This window comes from Rhinolophus hipposideros (assembly GCF_964194185.1).
Source record: "Rhinolophus hipposideros genome assembly, chromosome: 18".
Taxonomy (NCBI): domain Eukaryota; kingdom Metazoa; phylum Chordata; class Mammalia; order Chiroptera; family Rhinolophidae; genus Rhinolophus; species Rhinolophus hipposideros.
The window spans coordinates 48361834-48378916 of NC_138064.1; the positions used below are offsets into that span (position 1 = coordinate 48361834).

Here is a 17083-nt window from a genome sequence, read left to right on the forward strand (position 1 = left end):
TAAAGGCCCTACCTCCAAATACAGCTACATTTGGAGGTTAAGGCTTCAATCTATGAATGGTGGGGGGCACGATTCACTCCATAACAATGCCTCAGTCTCCTTTCAGGAAACACCAGAGGTTTGTTAAGCAACCTGCTGTGTGCTGGGCCCTGCTCCGTGTGCTTGGGACAGAGGCTTCCTAGAAGGGGCCTTGGCACTTGAGGAGTTCACTGTCTAGAAGAACTAGGTAGGTGCTGATAAAGGATGACTAGGGCAAATGGGGACTCAAAAGAGAGAAGGGAACTTTCAGGAAATGCCTCCCAGGGAAGTGCCTTGAGATGAGATATGAAATATACAGTTAGAAAACTGGAGAAAGGACATTTCCTACAGACAGGCGCAGGCCTGGAAGATTTGTTCCGAGACCCAGGGGTTACGTCAGGAGGCAAAAGCACAGTCCGAAGTGGGGAAGCAGTGAAGAGAGGCTGGAGCAGTGTGGCAAGGAGGCCGTGGAAGCAGTGCTGAGCCACCTCTAAAACGTTTTAAGCTGGAGAACACTTCTGCCTAGTAGAAAGCCCTAAAATTCTGCAATGCAGCTGGTCTCTGGCTCCCCCTTACCACCATGTCATTTGTGGCTAACTGATGTCAGCCAGTCAGTGATGGATTACATATGTACTAACTGCGTTAACTCTTGGTTACGTCTCTAACAGGAGCTGGGGAGTGTGTATCTGTGTGTGTGTGTGTGTGTGTGTGTGTGTGTGTGTTGATTAGATCTTGGTTATAAATTGCCCTCTGGCTGTGTGGTCTACATTCCTGAGGTCTACAGAGGAAGCATACATCATACTTGAATGTCTTGTTTCATAACAACAAACAACCATATGGATAATTAGGACCAGGACTATTAAATTTGTCATAATAAAAGCATGTAAAACCTCACGATCCTGAACTCCCTGCCTACTAAAGGCTCATTCAAGACCATAGGTTCACATCCTGAGAAACAAAGCCTCACTGCTTCCTGGAGGAGGGAATGAGTATATGATTCTAAAGAGCTGTGCCTTTCCATAATTTCACAGAAACTTGTAGTGTAGTCACAAAGAAGAAAGGGGTGCATCAATTGGGTTTTAATAGATAATTATTTGTAAATTACATTTTAATAACACTGATTTCAGTGCTCTCTGAGAAATTTTCGAAAGATAGTCCCTTTCCTATTGTAAATTCTGTGCTAAAAGAGGACAGGCATTAAATAAAGCAATTAGGTGCATAAATACAGATATATCAATATACATTGTTTGGGTAACATAATTAAAAACAAAGTTTTCCTCCAACTCAGGAAATCTCTCCATAAAGGTAGTAGAAAAAGAAAAGAGTTTCATTATCGAATAAGCATTAAACCAAAATATGATGCATGTCACAGACAATCTGCTAAAAGATTGCAAAGACAACATGGAATTTTACCTTTTTACATAGCCAAGCAGATACAACCCATTACATACATGTTTTCAGAATGAACAATAACTAGTCCTCAAGAGGACCTGACAGTATCACTTAGCATAAACAATTCACCCTAGATTTACTAGGTTAGTTGAGGGTGACCATTTGTGTTACAAAGGAAAAATACACTTCTGTTATCTTTATGACAGAGGTAGTTTTGCAACTTGGAGCAAGCCGCCCTGAAATTAGGCTCCTGCCCTCCCGCAGAAATTGGGAGGTGGGCAGCTATTGCCCTTAACGTTTACATTTCAAAGAGATGGCTCCCAGGACCTTCAGGAAGACATTCTTGGGTCATACAGCTGTCAAGAGCCTTATTTCGTTTCTAAAAAGATTTACACAGATTTCTAAGAAACAGAGAAAATTTATAATTACAAGATTTCTAAATGCTCTAAGGAAAGGAAGGGAAAAAGTCTCTTCTCTTATTTTTAACGGGGAGAAGTAAGCCTCGTACTTATAATTTTCATTTGTCCTTACACCATCAAGGCAAAAATCCACTTCCCAACAATAATAATCATACTGACAACAGGAATAGTTCACAGAACTTACTCTGTGTGACTTTATTTAGCGCTCACAACAGCTCTATGAGCAGCACTAGTCTATCCCCATTTGCACACGAGTAAAGTAGGCCAGGTACCCCCTCAAGGCCACAGAGCTATTAAGTGGCAAAGCTGGAGTTCACACCCACACAGCCTTGTCTCCAGGAACCCCAGTTTGTACCATTGGGCAGTCCTGTCTCAGGGAAAAATAAACGCTTACATGATTTATTGCTGGTTAGTGTATGTATGTGGTATTTCTAGAATGAAATAGTGCTACTTACACTATTCTGCATTTAAGAAAGAAAACCTGCCAACATTTATTGATCTCTTCCTTTTGCCAAATTTGCCCATTGAATCATAAACATATTATAAGCATCATCTCAATCAGGACAACTGAGGAAGAGGGTACCCCCATCTTCCAAATAAAGCAAAGATGTTAAGGAACTTCTCTAGAGTTACCCAGCCAGTAAGTGGTGGAATTAGGATTCAAAGACAGAGGAAATAGCTTCAGAACACATACATTTAACCAATAAACTATATGCCTCCACGAAAATCAGGAAACCTATATTATCAAGGAAGGCCACTTGACTCTCAAGATAGTGCTCTGAGATGAAGAGAAAGACTGTGAAGTCGACCTTGTTGCCAGAGAGAAAGTGAGAGCACCTCTAGCAAAAGAAGTATGGACAGAAGCAAGGAACAGGGAAACCATACAAATTGTCACTGATAGTCTTTCCCGTCCAGGAAGGAAAGATTAGAAGCAGACATGTGAGGCTGAGTATTCAATGTCAACAGGCAGAGATGAATTTACTGAGTAGCCAATACATCTTTGGGCACCATGATTTGCAACTTCATGGGTGGTGATACTCAAATTGTTTTTGCTTTTATTTATGTTTTTAACGGATTATCGTGATCACATAGTGAAGTGTTAGTCATGAGCTAGTTCATGAAATGAAAAGGCAAAACACTTATGAAGAATTTCAGAAGAATGCATAGAAGTCACCAAAGTGGGGACGGCACAGTAAGATCTTCACCGAACTTTTTAGTTCTTGTGAAATGCATTAAGAATTGAGGTTGCTACACTCTCATTCTGCCATGGACCTGTTTTGGGGGCTTCATTAATAAAAGCCTTTCAACCTGTATAAAATATGGAACGACTTCATGTTAAAACTGAACAATGAATATTGGGATTAATAAATCAGCACCAACATTCTATTGTCAACACACCTAGGTAAGACCTACCAAGTAATTGTGCCTGTTTTATTGTTTTTAGTAGATTCTACAACATCCTTAATGAGGACGAGAGAAGGAAGATGTTCATAAATTAACAATCAAAATACCTTCTCATGAGTTACTTACTTTCTAGAAAAGATCATATGAGAAAGTGTTGTGCCTGATGTCAAAGTCTAACTGTCCATTGCATACAGGAATAGCACAAAATTATCAGGGCCTCATTCTTAGGCTATTTTCTCCCCTTTCTTAGCCAAGAAGATCTACAAGAGTGACCAGAAGAACAGTTTTAGCAATTATCCTCCAACTCTCCTGTGTTAAAATCAGTATGTCGAAAAAGAGGTAGGAGGAGACAGAGACAGATGTCCAGGGAGGGGTGGAGGGAGTGAGGGTGGGAGAGAGAGAGAGAATAAGAAAGGCAGAGAATATAAAGGATTAAAAAAAAAGAAGAAGAACCTAGGGGAAGAAAGGAGGAAAGAAAACATACTAGTACTATCTCAGGTTGTACTTGTTTCATTTCTCAGATACCTCTCTGCATATTTATAATTTAAAAAATTAAATGATCGTTACAACCAAGTGATAAAATCATCCATGGGCTCAAGATGAGGGAGGTGCCCCCTGCCCCTGATTCCTCTGCCCAGCTCCTTAATGGAGGTGGAAGGAATTGAAAGCCCCCAAAAGTCCTCACTGAGGTTGCAAGTCACTGAGTATCTCTACCAAACTCAAGATTTGCTTTGCCAGGTTTTTCGTAGATTCCTGTGCTTGGTTTGGTTTCATTCATTCATACAACAAACAACTTTTGAGCACCTATTATGTACCAAGCACCTCAGTAAGCTGGTGATACAAAGATGAAGAGAATACAGTCTCCACCTCAGGGAGCTCAGGCCAGTGCTTTGCTTCTCCGAGTGTGGTACCAGCAGCAGCATCACCTGGGACATTATTAGAAACGCAAATTCTCAGGTTTCTCCCCACACCTACGGAATCAAAATTTGCATTTTTTTAAATTAAAGGTCATTGGCGTGACAATTGTTAGTAAAGTTACATAGATTTCAGGTGCACAATTCTGTATTACGTCATCTATAAATCCCACTGTGTGTTCACCACCCAGAGTCAGTTCTCCTTCCATCACCATATATTTGATCCCCCTTACCCTCATCTCCCTCCCCCCACTCCCCTCACCCTCTGGTAACCACTAAACTATTGTCTGTGTCTATGAGTTTTTGTTTCTCATTTGTTTGTCTTGTTTTTGGTTTATACACCACATATCAGTGAAATCATACGATTCTCTGCTTTTTCTGTCTGACTTATTTCGCTTAGCATTATACTCTCAAGATCCATCCATGTTGTCACAAATGTTCCTATATCATCTTTTCTTACCACCGAATAGTATTCCATTGTGTATATATACCACAACTTCTTTATCCATTCATCTGTCGAAGGACATTTTGGTTGTTTCCATGTCTTGGCCACCGTAAATAAAGCTGATAATTTGCATTTTTAACAAGATCCCCAGGTAAGTCTTAAAGTTTAAGAAGCACTGGCCTAGTGACTGATGAGTGGGGACAGTGGCGTGCAAGTAAAGATGCGCAATGGGAATATACCCCAGTTTTCATCAACCCTCACAACAGACAACTACAATCAATTCAGACCCTCTAATCACCTAAAGCTCATGTTAATCAATCTGCAACAAAAATCAGTGTTAGACTCTAACTGAGCCCAAAAGTATAAGCAAGCATTTATTTTCAGCCCAGATCCAAAGCCCCTGCAGTCAGACCACACAAGGGACAAACCAATGACTGCCCGAAGAGAGAATATGGATAGACCAGTGAGTGGAGGTTGCCGGTTCAGGTATTGCTCCTCTAAAAATTGGGTTAAGAAGGAAAACACAAGTCAAAGATGGTAGCACGCTTTCTGACCTATGAGCATTGTGCCAACTATCCAGCTGAACGTCACTGCAGTATACTTAATACAGCAATTCTAAACTGCAGTAGGAGAAAGGGCATCTGTCCTCTGTTCCAGTTAGCTACGTATTGCTGCATAACAAACTATCCCAAGATTTAGTGACTTATAACTTATAACTTTGACTTATACGTCAAAGTTTTGTTAAATCTCATACCCATTAGGATGAGTACTATCAAAAAAAATCCAAAAAAAAAAAAAAAAAAAAGCAAGTGGTGGAAAGATGTAAAGAAATTGAAGCCCTCGTGCACTGTTGATGGGATTATTAAAATGGTGCAATAAAAACCATTATGGGGGCGGCCGGATGGCTCAGTTGGTTAGAGCGCAAGCTCTTAACAAAAGGTTGCCAGTTCAATTCCCCCCCCTCCCCGGGATGGTGGGCTGCACCCCCTACAACTAAAGATTGAAAACGGCAACTGGACTTGGAGCTGAACAGCGCCCTCCACAACTGGATTGAAGGACAACAACTTGGAGCTGATGGGCCCTGGAGAAACACACTGTTCCCCAATGTACCCCAATAAAATAAAAACAAAAAGCATTATGGAGCTTTCTCAAAAATATTAGAAATAAAAATACCATGTGATCCAGCTATCTCACTTCTGGGTATATATCCAAAAGAATTGAAAGCAGGGTCTCGAAATGATATTTGTACACCCATGTTGATAGCAGCATTATGCAAAGTAGCCAAGAGGTGGCAGCAGCCCACGTGTCCATTGATGGATGAATGGATAAATAAAATGTGTCCTATTCATACAATGGGATATTATTCAGCCTTAAAAGGCAAGGAATAAAAAAAAAATGTTTAAAAAAAAAGGCAAGGAAATCTTATTACATGCTACAGCGTGAATGAACTTTGAGGATGTTATGCTGAGTGAAATATGTCAATCACAAAAAGACAAATACTGTATGATTCCACTTACAGCAGCTAGCTAAAGACATCAGCTTCATAGAAACAGAAAGCCAAAGGGGAGTTACTAAGGGATGGGGGAGGGAGGAAAATGAAATGTGTTTAGTGGCTATAGAGTTTCAGACTCCCAAGATGAAAAAGTTATGGAGATCTGTTTCACAACAACGTAAACATACTTAACCCTACTGAACTATACACTTTAAAACGGTTAAGATGGTAAATCTTATTTTATGGGTTGGTGTTTTTTTTTTATCACAATAAAAAATAAGCTTCTTATACTCTTAAAGCCCAGATTCAAGGAAAGGGGAACGTATACTCCCCTTCTCAACAAGAGAAATGACAAAGAATCTACAACCATCATTGACGTGCCACACCCACTGTGGGGCACAACATGTCTAGAGCACCTGAGGACACAGATGGTGGGGTATTATTTTCAGGGCATTTATTTAATTTCCCAGAGATAAAGGGTGTCCGGAGGATCTGTTAGAGGTGGGTGCCATTAAAACAATAAAACAGGAGGAAATGACTAAGCCTATATAGCCAATGAGAAAATATGGCCTGGACTTCCTCTTTTACCTCATTTTTACAACAAAGATTCAGCAAGCCATTCTGCTAAAAGTCTGACACTCCCACCAAATATTTTTTTTCACTCAGACAGTGCCTGCCCCCAGCCATCCTGACACTGGGGCTCCAGGCCCTAATTGAATAGGTCAGATAGAAACAATCAGCAGAAACGACCACAGGAGACTTTTCGAAGTCCACAAACACATAGAAAATTCAAGAACACAGCATTTAGGTAGTCCGGACAAGTGGCCATTATAAATGCTGCTCTCGTGAGCAGTGATTCAAATGACAGCTTCAAAAAGGACTTGCAAAAAGCCCTATGGAAATGGAACATGGGCAACTCAGAGCCCATGACATGTTGCAAGGACAAACCTGACTGAACAAAGATCCAAAGCTTCATTGAACGACTTATTTACTCAGTCCTGCTCTGGACAAACCAGGGAGAATATGACATCTTTTAAATTGCCTCCCCGGAGCTATGTAGCATCCATGGTGCATGGGAAAATTTTGAAAAAGGCAGAATGTTTTACAAAGCGAAAATCACAGTATAACCACACTAATGCTTCCACCAAATTCTCCAAACTGCCTTGGTGTCTGACCGTCATTAGAGTAAAGGAATGATGGCAACATCTGCAGAGCAAAACCCTGCCTTTTATCCTCTTCCGCCTACTGGCTTCACAAATGTGCTCGAAGGGCTGGCCCTCTCCAGGCCCTCAGGTGGACAATTCTTCAGTGTGCATGCCATTGAAGTCATCATAGTAACATTCTAATTTCACTCCTCACGGCAAAGTGTTTTCCTGATACTGTGTGGGGAGTGTTGGTGTTCTGATCATCCCCGGAACAAAGATGCTGGTTATTTTTAGCCCAGCATAATCTGCAGACGTCTCACACACCCTGGGGTTCTGGTTGCATGGTGGTGTGAGCACTAGGAAGAAACAATACACAGTGGTCGCAGTGTCTGAGTACCTCGAATTCAAGGCAACATCGCCAGGCGGCCATAACCAGCCTGTGCTCACCAGCAGGACGGGACCAGGCTCATACCTAGTGTGCAGAATGGTAAGGAGGCACCCACCTGCATTTGCACAAGCTGGAGAGCGAGCACCTCCTCAAACGCTGTACCCTGGGAGCCTCAGGCCTCACCCCAGTCCAGGCATGGTTCACTGGCTTCGCTCTCATTTTTCCATTCACTTTTCAGCTCCCTGCCCAACATCGATACCATGTGTGGGCCGTGTAGTCCCAGGGTTGACAACAGAACAAAGAGTATTATTCTTTAAGAAGGAAGGGTTGAGTCATCAATGAGGGATCCAGTAAGGGATTTGGCCACGTGGAGGGTACAGGTGGCCCAAGTCCAGAGCAAATCCCAGTAGGGTTGGTGATGAATGACTTGTTCTGGTCAGCCCCTGGACCGCGGGCCCAATGAGGAGGTGTAAACAGGAACCCTTGTGAGATTGGCAACAGAAGTTCTCTGCCTGCAAGAAGGCTCAGATCTTCCCAGGGAGCGGCCTACCCTGCAGGAAGTTCCCATTTCCTTTCCAGGCTTGGGTGTCAGTGCTCTGGGGGCTGCTCTAAAGCCCTTCCACCCCCATTTGCTCTCTTCCCAGCTCACTGGGATGTCACCTGTCTTAGAGTCAGGGAAAGAGAAAGTGGGAGTCTCTGGTTCCTGGACGCCCACAGATGGTTTACACCAAAGCCGACTTTTCTGTCATGAAATTGGGTATATTTATTTGTGAACCTCAAGAAAATAAGGACTATGCTCTTTCGTCCCTCTTCCCATGCACGGTCCACATATAACCCTGGGCAGGCCCATGTGCATGGGGTTGGTGCAAAAGTCATTGCGGTTAAAACGGTTAAAAATAATTGCAAAAACCGCAATGACTTTTGCACCAACTAATACCTTCTCTTCCACGTGCATAGCCATTTTTCAATACCCATTTCCCTATTCTGTTTCATATGGTTACAACTCCCCACTCCTCCTCCCTCCACCCCAGCTAGCGCCTTTCACAGATCTTACTGGAAAACCCAGACTTTCAACATTGTGGATTTTAAATAGAAAAATAACCAGAGTGAAGAATGCTAGAGTAGTGGAATCCTGGACCCACAACCTTGATTCCATCTAGCGAGAGCACCTCCACAGCCCCCGAGCAGAGACCACTCAAGGTTCAGAAGTGCTGATAGCGCTGGATAAAATTCCCCGATTGCTTATGTTGCTTTTAATAATATCTGAAGAAAGCATTCCCTTCCATAGGGCTTCTGCCAGCTTGATTCAATTTCAAAGAATCATTACAGACTAATAACCATTATGACATGATCATATTTCAATTATCCCCTGTGAAGGTTGGATACATTAATGTAACTGAGTTCTCTCACTGAGAGAAAGAAGTTCATTAAAATCATAATGTGCATAAGATTTTTTAAAGTGTGTTGGAAAACAAGGGCACAAAGACTGGAAAAAACAACAGAACCTCTTAGATCTTTCTCTAGCACTCATTCGAACACCATAATCTTATCTTGTGAAGTGGATCAAGGAGTATAACTGAATAATGGGCCAATTCTTTTATTATCATTTGTGTCTAAGTGCTTTGTGATGCAAAACCCAATAGGCTGTTTCCTTTCAGCCCACATCTGGCCAGCTAGATGCATTGACCTATCTTCACGGTAGGTAAGGGTACATTTAAGTCCTGGTTAACAGTGCCAAAGTCTGACAATCATCCAAAGAATGAAGCCGATCACACTATTTGTGGTCTAGTTATATCAATACAGGCACAGTCCCTAATGTGAAGAAAAGGGAAAGCAGCCCGTCCTTGAGAATTTGTCCTAAAGAAAGAATTTAAAAGAACAAATAGAAAAATAGAACAAATAGAAAACAAAAAAGGAAAATAGAGCTTTATATGCAAAGATATTCATTATTGATGACAACAAAAACAGAAACGTATCTACACTCTGACAATGGTGAAATAGTGGCAAATAGAATACTGGGCATGGAATGGAAAGGACTGCGGGTGGAATGGAATATTATGCAGCCATTAAAAATGGATGCCAATGATGCAGAGAATGGAAATATATAGAAAACTGTTTTTCACATAATGTTAAAACAGTCATCTCTACTGTGATTCCAACTATATAAAATCAGTGCATATTTCGGTAAGGAACGGGAAGAAAACAATGGGTGTCTCAAGGTGATGGGATTGTGGATGATTCAGCTTTATAATCATTTCTTTCCTAGCTGGAATAATGTTGGTTGTATAATAAATCAATAAAACATAGAGGAAAAAGGAAAACACTCATGTGAGGCATTTTCTATGTCAGGCAAAAAAAAAAAAGTTGGTGATACTTGAGGTCGCTTCGCATTCTTCCTTGCTCTCGCAAAGCAGCTTGTCATCTTTACCCAGATGGAGGAAATACACACATCTAAGTTGTAGGAGGGATCCTTTGCCAGAAGACTGTGATGTTTGTTTAATGGGGGGAGAAACCTCAAACTTTTCAATGTTCTTTGATAACAAGAGCATTTGAACCATTTGTTGGTGTGGTTTTTCTGTGACAAATATGCACAAAAATCTTGCTGACGTAAAATGATGCATTTTTTCTTTCTTTCCTCTTTCTTGTCCCCACCTCTCCCCTGCCCCTTTCTGCAGTTCTGCTAAGCCAATATTCTCTAGAATGAGCACAAGCTTAACAAATCGAATAACAGCTTTTGTACATCACCATCAAGAAGGAAGATGCTTGGGAGAGATCAGAGTACAGAAATGGACATGAACAAGAGTGAAACATCCAGTTGTCAAAGCCCTTTCTAAATCTAGATCAGCAGATATGGGAGTGATTTTCTAGAAGGAGATGTGATTATGGATTAAACACCAGCTCACTGGAAACTATCATTGAATAAGATCAGATAACATCCATGAGAAATTACATTCATGAGAAATCACATTCAGGAAATATTTCAAGGAAAAGAAACATAAATGTGCTAGAATTAACATGTAAAATATATATATATATATGTACTGAGGTTTGTAAGCTGTCCTTTTTTAATCAAACTGAAAACAAAAAGCTTTAACCTTTCAACATTATTTTAAAAAAGGCAGTCAATCCTAAATCATTCCTATCTCAGTAGCCAAGAGGCTGACAAAGCATCATTTATTGAGGAAGCATCTTAGAAAATGCCTCTGAATATCTTCTTAGGAGCCATGACCTAGGTTCCCCCATCTCTGCTGTTCATTTATTTCACTGTGTAATTAGTTACAAACACTCAGTTGAGAGATGTAACACTTCACACTTTTTACCGAATCTGTGTTCTGTTTAATGTCTGTACAAGTTATTACTGAGAAAGTGTTTCTGACATAAACTATTACTCCATCAAGCTGTATATTACAGGAAGTATATCTTTACATCATAGGTTCCCAAGCAACATAGATTTCCCTATCTTTCAGGAAATAGCCTCACAGAACTCTGAAAAACATAGAAAGCTCATTTTCACTTTCGATGCTCACATGTAATATATAGGCTGCTATCAAATAAATACTTTTTCTAATTCTCCCTCGTATATGCATAGGAATTTAATACACTTTATAAATAAGCATTTAAAATCTCTCCTGTTTTTGTTTCTATTTCTTTGCCAAACATGTCATCAGAAATCCACGTATATTCTTTCTTTACCTTACTGACAAGCACTCATTTTGTTTAAAAAAAAAAAATCATCCCATTAACCTATTTCTAAATGATAGTAAGTGGTACTAACTAAATAAACAATAATTTAATAGCCTTAGAAATAAGTGAATATATACTTATACAGGTCAAATAAACTTGGTAGGAGTAAGTTGCCTTTCTGTTTACTAACATTGGTTTAAAAACACTCAAAATTTTTTTATTTGGTTGGCATTTGAAAGTAGTTACAACTGATCAGTTGTTTTCAACAATCTTTAGCTTCCAGGCTCCCCTCACCCACCTCACCACATATCCTGCCAATGCAACAACAGGAAAAATTTAATATTGAAGTAGCCAATTGCTTGAGAATGACCAGAAAATATACCTTCATTTTTAGACTAAAAATTAAGATTAAATTAGCATATGTCACTGGAGCACCCATGGAGTATAATATAAGAAGTGATACAGACCGGGGTTGATTTCTCTTACCCTCTGTCTATTAGGACCGCACTTCTATTTTTGCCAAATGTTTTGCAACTAGCCATCTTTTCACCATAAATGTGATCATGTTTCAAATGGCTAAAAGTATATTACAGGTATGCTCAAATGAGTAAAATCCAATTCACAAAGATAAGGATTTTCTAAAGAACCAAATTAAGGGAATATTTATTATCTCTAAAATATTAGCCCCTCTGGGAGTTATTTGTTGCTTTAAATATTAGTTCTCCCACTGCATTCAAAACACCCTACTTACCAAATTTAATTATACACAACTTTTCAAGAATTCATCTTTTATTTAAAGGGAGGTACCTCTCTACTTTATCTGCAATAAAAATAGCACTGGCTTTCTCTTATCCATGTAAATTACAGATTCCATTGGGAGTTTTACATCACAAATAGTGGTGTTTACAAAAATGAAAAAGTGTTTCCTATCCACATGCAAATGTTTTTAAACAGTTTTTTCCATAAAAACCTAAGTGTAATTTAATTTAGCACACCACAGTGCTCTGAAGATGGGTCATTGACAATGTACCATCTGTACATAGCTAATACACATGTATATCACTAAATGTTAACTAACTATAAGAAGTATGTTTTTATCTTTTTTTAAAAAATAAAGTGACTCCCTTTCTCATTCTGTTCTGTTGTATTGTGTCTAAAAGTTGTGTGTAATTTTTTTAAGGTCCAGGAAATGTAAAGAAATTTGTTGGAATATCTGAATTTCTGTAAAAAATAAAAATAAAAATAAGATTTTCTTATTTTAAAGATTGCTTGGTTGGTCGCGTGACACACATTTGGTGCGTCAGTGTCTGTATTTGTCCAGTGGTCTGGGGAGAGGTAATGATTTGACTGAAATAACTACCTTCAGAAAAATCTCCTTGCTGCCAGATTCCATAACACGTGCCACCAGCAGACAGTATTAGATATTCAGGACCCTCGTGCAGAATGAAGGATTAACATTTCCAGAGCCTCTTCTAGCCAAATATGGACATCCCTCAAGCTAAATCATCACATATTCCATTGAATGAAATTGAGAAGGAACAAGCCAAACTGTTCAAGTAAAATGACCTGAAATATTGAATTAATTGCTCAATCTTCACTTTGCAAATTGAAAACAGCCACCTGTTCATCAGACATGAGCAACCCTTTTGCAATAGTTCATCGAGGTGAGTTCCAATGCTAGGTCCTTTAGTTACTATATGACTCTGAACAACTCTACATGTCGGTGTTCTCATCTATAAAATGGACATAAATAATAATAATACCTGGCCCCATAGTGGTGCTGTGATGACATAAATTACAGTGGCATTGTGCTTCACAGGTAGGAGATATTTAATGAATGTTAATTCCTTCCCCTCCTACTTACATGCAAGACATTGAAGGAAGAAAGGAAACATGAAACACAACCTCTGCTCTCAAAATGCTGAAGATAATTAGGGTAACATTTATGATCAAGGATTGAAAATTAAAATGCCTACAAGGGCCAGGTAGATAAGTAGATTAGCAGAGCAAAGCAAGCTGTGTTGGGAGATAATAGGAAACAGTGGGCACTGTGGAGCACTGGAGAATCTAGGACTGGTCTAAAGAGAATAAGTAGCCAACATTCAGTTTTAGTCACTCAACAAATATGTGTTGAGTCTCTACTGTGTGCCAGGTACTATTCTAAACTCTGAGAAGATAGTGGTAAACTGGACAAGCAAGGTCCCTGCTCTTATAGGTCTTAAGTTCTAGTAGGAAAAGAGTCAACAAACAGAAAATTCTCTTTAATAGGTACCCTAGAGAGAATTAAAACATGGAGATGATGAAAAAATAGGAAGGCTAATCAAGGAAGGCCAGTATGAAAATGTGGCATTTAAGTGAGAAGGATGAGAAGGAGCCAGCCATATGAAGAAAGGGGAAAGAACAAGCCACACACAGGGAGCCACCAGTGTAAAGGTTCTAAGGCAGGAGGAAGATCTATGGTTGAGGAGCAGCAAGACACAGAGTGGGGTGACGTGAACTGAGCCAGGAATGAGCTCTAGGCTTTGTAGACCAGGATGGTTGGTATATATTTTAAGTGTGAGAAAAAGCCATTTGAGGGCCTTAAGAGAAGAGTGATGCAAACTATGTTACATTCTTAAACGATTACTCGGCTTCTACTCGTAACAGTATGCACTAGATACTCTAAAAAATCTTCCTTATACAGTACTACCAGCTCTTGGATAAATTGCAGTGAGCTTAATTTTTAATACAAAGCTTAGCTTGCAAAATAATAAGAGAAATCCCAAAGGTATTTTTTTAGAAAAAGAAGAAAAAACTAAAAACTGAGTGTGAAGTGTAAGCAAATGCAAAAATTGGGATTGCCTGAAGGCAAATCCATATATCAGAGTAGGGAACGGGAGACTAAGCCTTGGGCCATTGGAACTGGATGAGCTCAATTTGAGAATCCCACTGTAAACCAGGACACTTGAAGATGGTAGCAACTTTAGACAAGGGTGGTCCAGAAAAAATATTCATGCTAGCAAACAAAGTCTATCAAGAACTCTTATTTCCACAGTAGTTCTAGATGGGGGTGGGAGGGAAAGAAAAAGAAAGAAAAAAAAGAAAGAAAAAAGAAAGAAAAAGAAAGAAAAAGAAGAATAGTCACCCCTGATATTTTTAATCCATGGACCTGGCCCCCTCAAGTCTAGAATTCAATTTTATATGCTCCATATGATCAAAGAGACTGCAAACCAAGAGATTAAATAGCTTGCTAGGGCCCGGTAGCTAGCAGATACAAACACAGATCTTGTCTGGAAGAAACCATCTCTAACATATATCTCACCAATTAAGCTCAACAAAATATGAGACTCTCATGTTTCTGCTCATCTTGCCAGCAGGAACACTGACTGCTTTCATTCCAGACTATCTTTTCAAGATTCTTTGTATAGCAAACAGCCTGGGAAGATAGAGACAGGGCCTCCCTCCAGAGAAAAGAATAAGTTTGTTCATTGTTCTGTAATAAAAATAATGTGTCCCTGTGGGGCAAGTTCAGGCTTATAATGGGCGCTTATAATGGGCTCGTGCCCATTATAAAAGATTTAGGTTCCCTAAGCTCAGTGTCCCTCTCTCCTGCAATGTAACCCAGCGCAATGCAGGTATCACCCAGCCCTCTGGAAATGTGGCAAGGGGAACCAATGTACTGCCGCTTGCTGTGCCACGAGTAGTAAAGCTCTTTGTCTCTGACCCAGGAGTCTCATGTTCTGCCAGGATCCATGAGATTGTGGCAGGCTAGCTTCTTAGTTTGCAAGTAGAATAAAATCTTCGCCCCTTCATAGTTCTTCAGTTACCACTTAGAAAAAAAGGAAATTAGACATCTGACTCACATTGTACACAAAAACCTACATGGGATGAATTAAGAACTTAACTGTGAAAGGCAAAATTTTAACTTTTAGAAGAAAATACAGATATTCTCAGAAAAGGGAAGGATTTATTAAACAAAACATAAAATCATAAAGGAAATAATTGATAAATTCAACTACATTAAAATAAAAACTTCTGTTCTTCAAAATATTCTATAAAGAAACTTAAAGCCACAAATTGAGAGAAGGCATTTGCTAAATATATTACTGATGAAGGATAACAATACACAGTATATAAAGAACCCTTAAAAATCAATTTCCTAAAAGCCCCTCCCCCCAAAAATAGGGGAAATGAGCAAAAGATATGTTCAGGAATTTAACAGACAAGGAAACACAAATGGCCAACATGAAAACTCAACTACATTACTAATCAAAAAATGTCAATTGCACAATGATAATATTCATTTTATTGGCATAAATTAAAAATCAAACAATATTAAGCATTAGTACAGTTGTGTAGCAGTGGGGTTTATTATGGTTGGTAAGAGTAAAATTTTGTATAATCACTTTGAAAAACAATTTGGCATCCTTGCAAAATTGAACAATTGCATACACTAAATTCATCGATTCTATTCCTAGGTACATATATGCTGGAGAAATTCTTGGCCATAAGGACCAAACACATGCACAAAAATGAAAAACACAAATATTCATCACAGAAAATAGATCAATAAATTGTGGATTATTCACAATTTACTTTTCAATTAATTAATGTAATACTACTATAAGCATGGAAATCAATAAATCTAAGTTACAAACATCAACATAAATGATTATATTAGATACATATAATGTTGAGTGGGGAAAAAACAAGTTGCAGCAGATTCACTATGGCTCCATTATTATAAGTCTCAAAAGCAAGTAAAACTAAACTATGTATTGTTTAGTGATAAATACATATATGGTAATACTATAAAGATAAGAAGCAAAAGAATGATAAAAACAAATCTCAACATTGTGGTTACTTCCGGGGAGTAGGGAGGGATTGTAATCAAGGAAAAGTATTCAGGCAACTTCAATAGTTCCATATCTTTATTGGGAAGATGATTCAAAGGTTCACTTGTTTCATGCTTCCTAAATTATATATATATAATTTGATATATATATATATATATATATATCAAATTTTGTCCACTGAAATTAGAAAAAATTAATTAAATATTTAAAAAGAAAACTGACAATTATGAGGAAAAGAGATGGTAAGTTTCAGAGTGGAAGCAGGAAGATTGGGGGAAGGCTATTGCAAGGTGAGGGAAGGAGGTGGCTTAAACTAGAGTGGAGACAGAAAGAGATGGATAAATTTGGAGAGTGTTATGGATTGGGTTTCTGGGAAGCTGACTCTGATAAAGATCACGATGAAATAAGTTTATTATGCAGTGCTCTCAGGATCAACGCCTGTGAAAGGGAAGTAAGGGGAAAGGAAAGAAGCAGGTGGGCAGAAGGCTGTGATGCAGTCTCAGGGAAGGCCTCGGCTGACCCCACAAGGAGCCCAGAAGCTGGGATAACTTTGCAGGGTTGTCCTGCGTTACCTGAGGGGGTCGGGCCTCAAGCATCTGTCACTGTATGTGGGTTGCTTGCCCGCAGGAAGTGAGTGTGATCTTGGGTGTGGTGGCTCTCTTCAGCTGAGGGCCATTTCCAGAGAAGGCAGGGGACTGTGAGATGGCAGCGCATCCAGCAGCTGGGGAGGTAAGTGCTCTGGTCCCGAAGAGGCTCTGGGGAGCATCTCACAGCATCCACTACAGATATGTGTTTTGGGAATAGGAGACTTACTGATGGATTGAATGTGGAAGATGAGGGAAAGAGAGTTACTGATTTTTCCTGAGAGTGGATGGTGGTGCTATTTACTGAGGGGGGGGGGGCGTTTGGGAGATGGAAATCCAAAAAATCTTTTTGTGAAATTTAAA

The 17083-nt window shown here is 39.4% G+C and overlaps 1 protein-coding gene across 3 annotated transcripts in view; it reads left to right on the forward strand.

The window, feature by feature from the left end:
- Nucleotides 1-12433, forward strand: part of LHFPL3 (LHFPL tetraspan subfamily member 3) — a 518064-nt gene extending 505631 nt beyond the window's left edge. For all 3 annotated transcript variants that reach the window (XM_081079474.1, XM_081079473.1, XM_081079472.1), the window contains one exon: nt 10293-12433. Coding sequence is in view for 1 of the 3 variants with exons in the window: in XM_081079472.1 (XP_080935598.1) it covers nt 10293-10321 (29 nt within the window). In the remaining 2 variants the exon portion in view is untranslated. The remainder of the gene's footprint in view (nt 1-10292) is intronic.
- Nucleotides 12434-17083: the final 4650 nt, after the last annotated feature.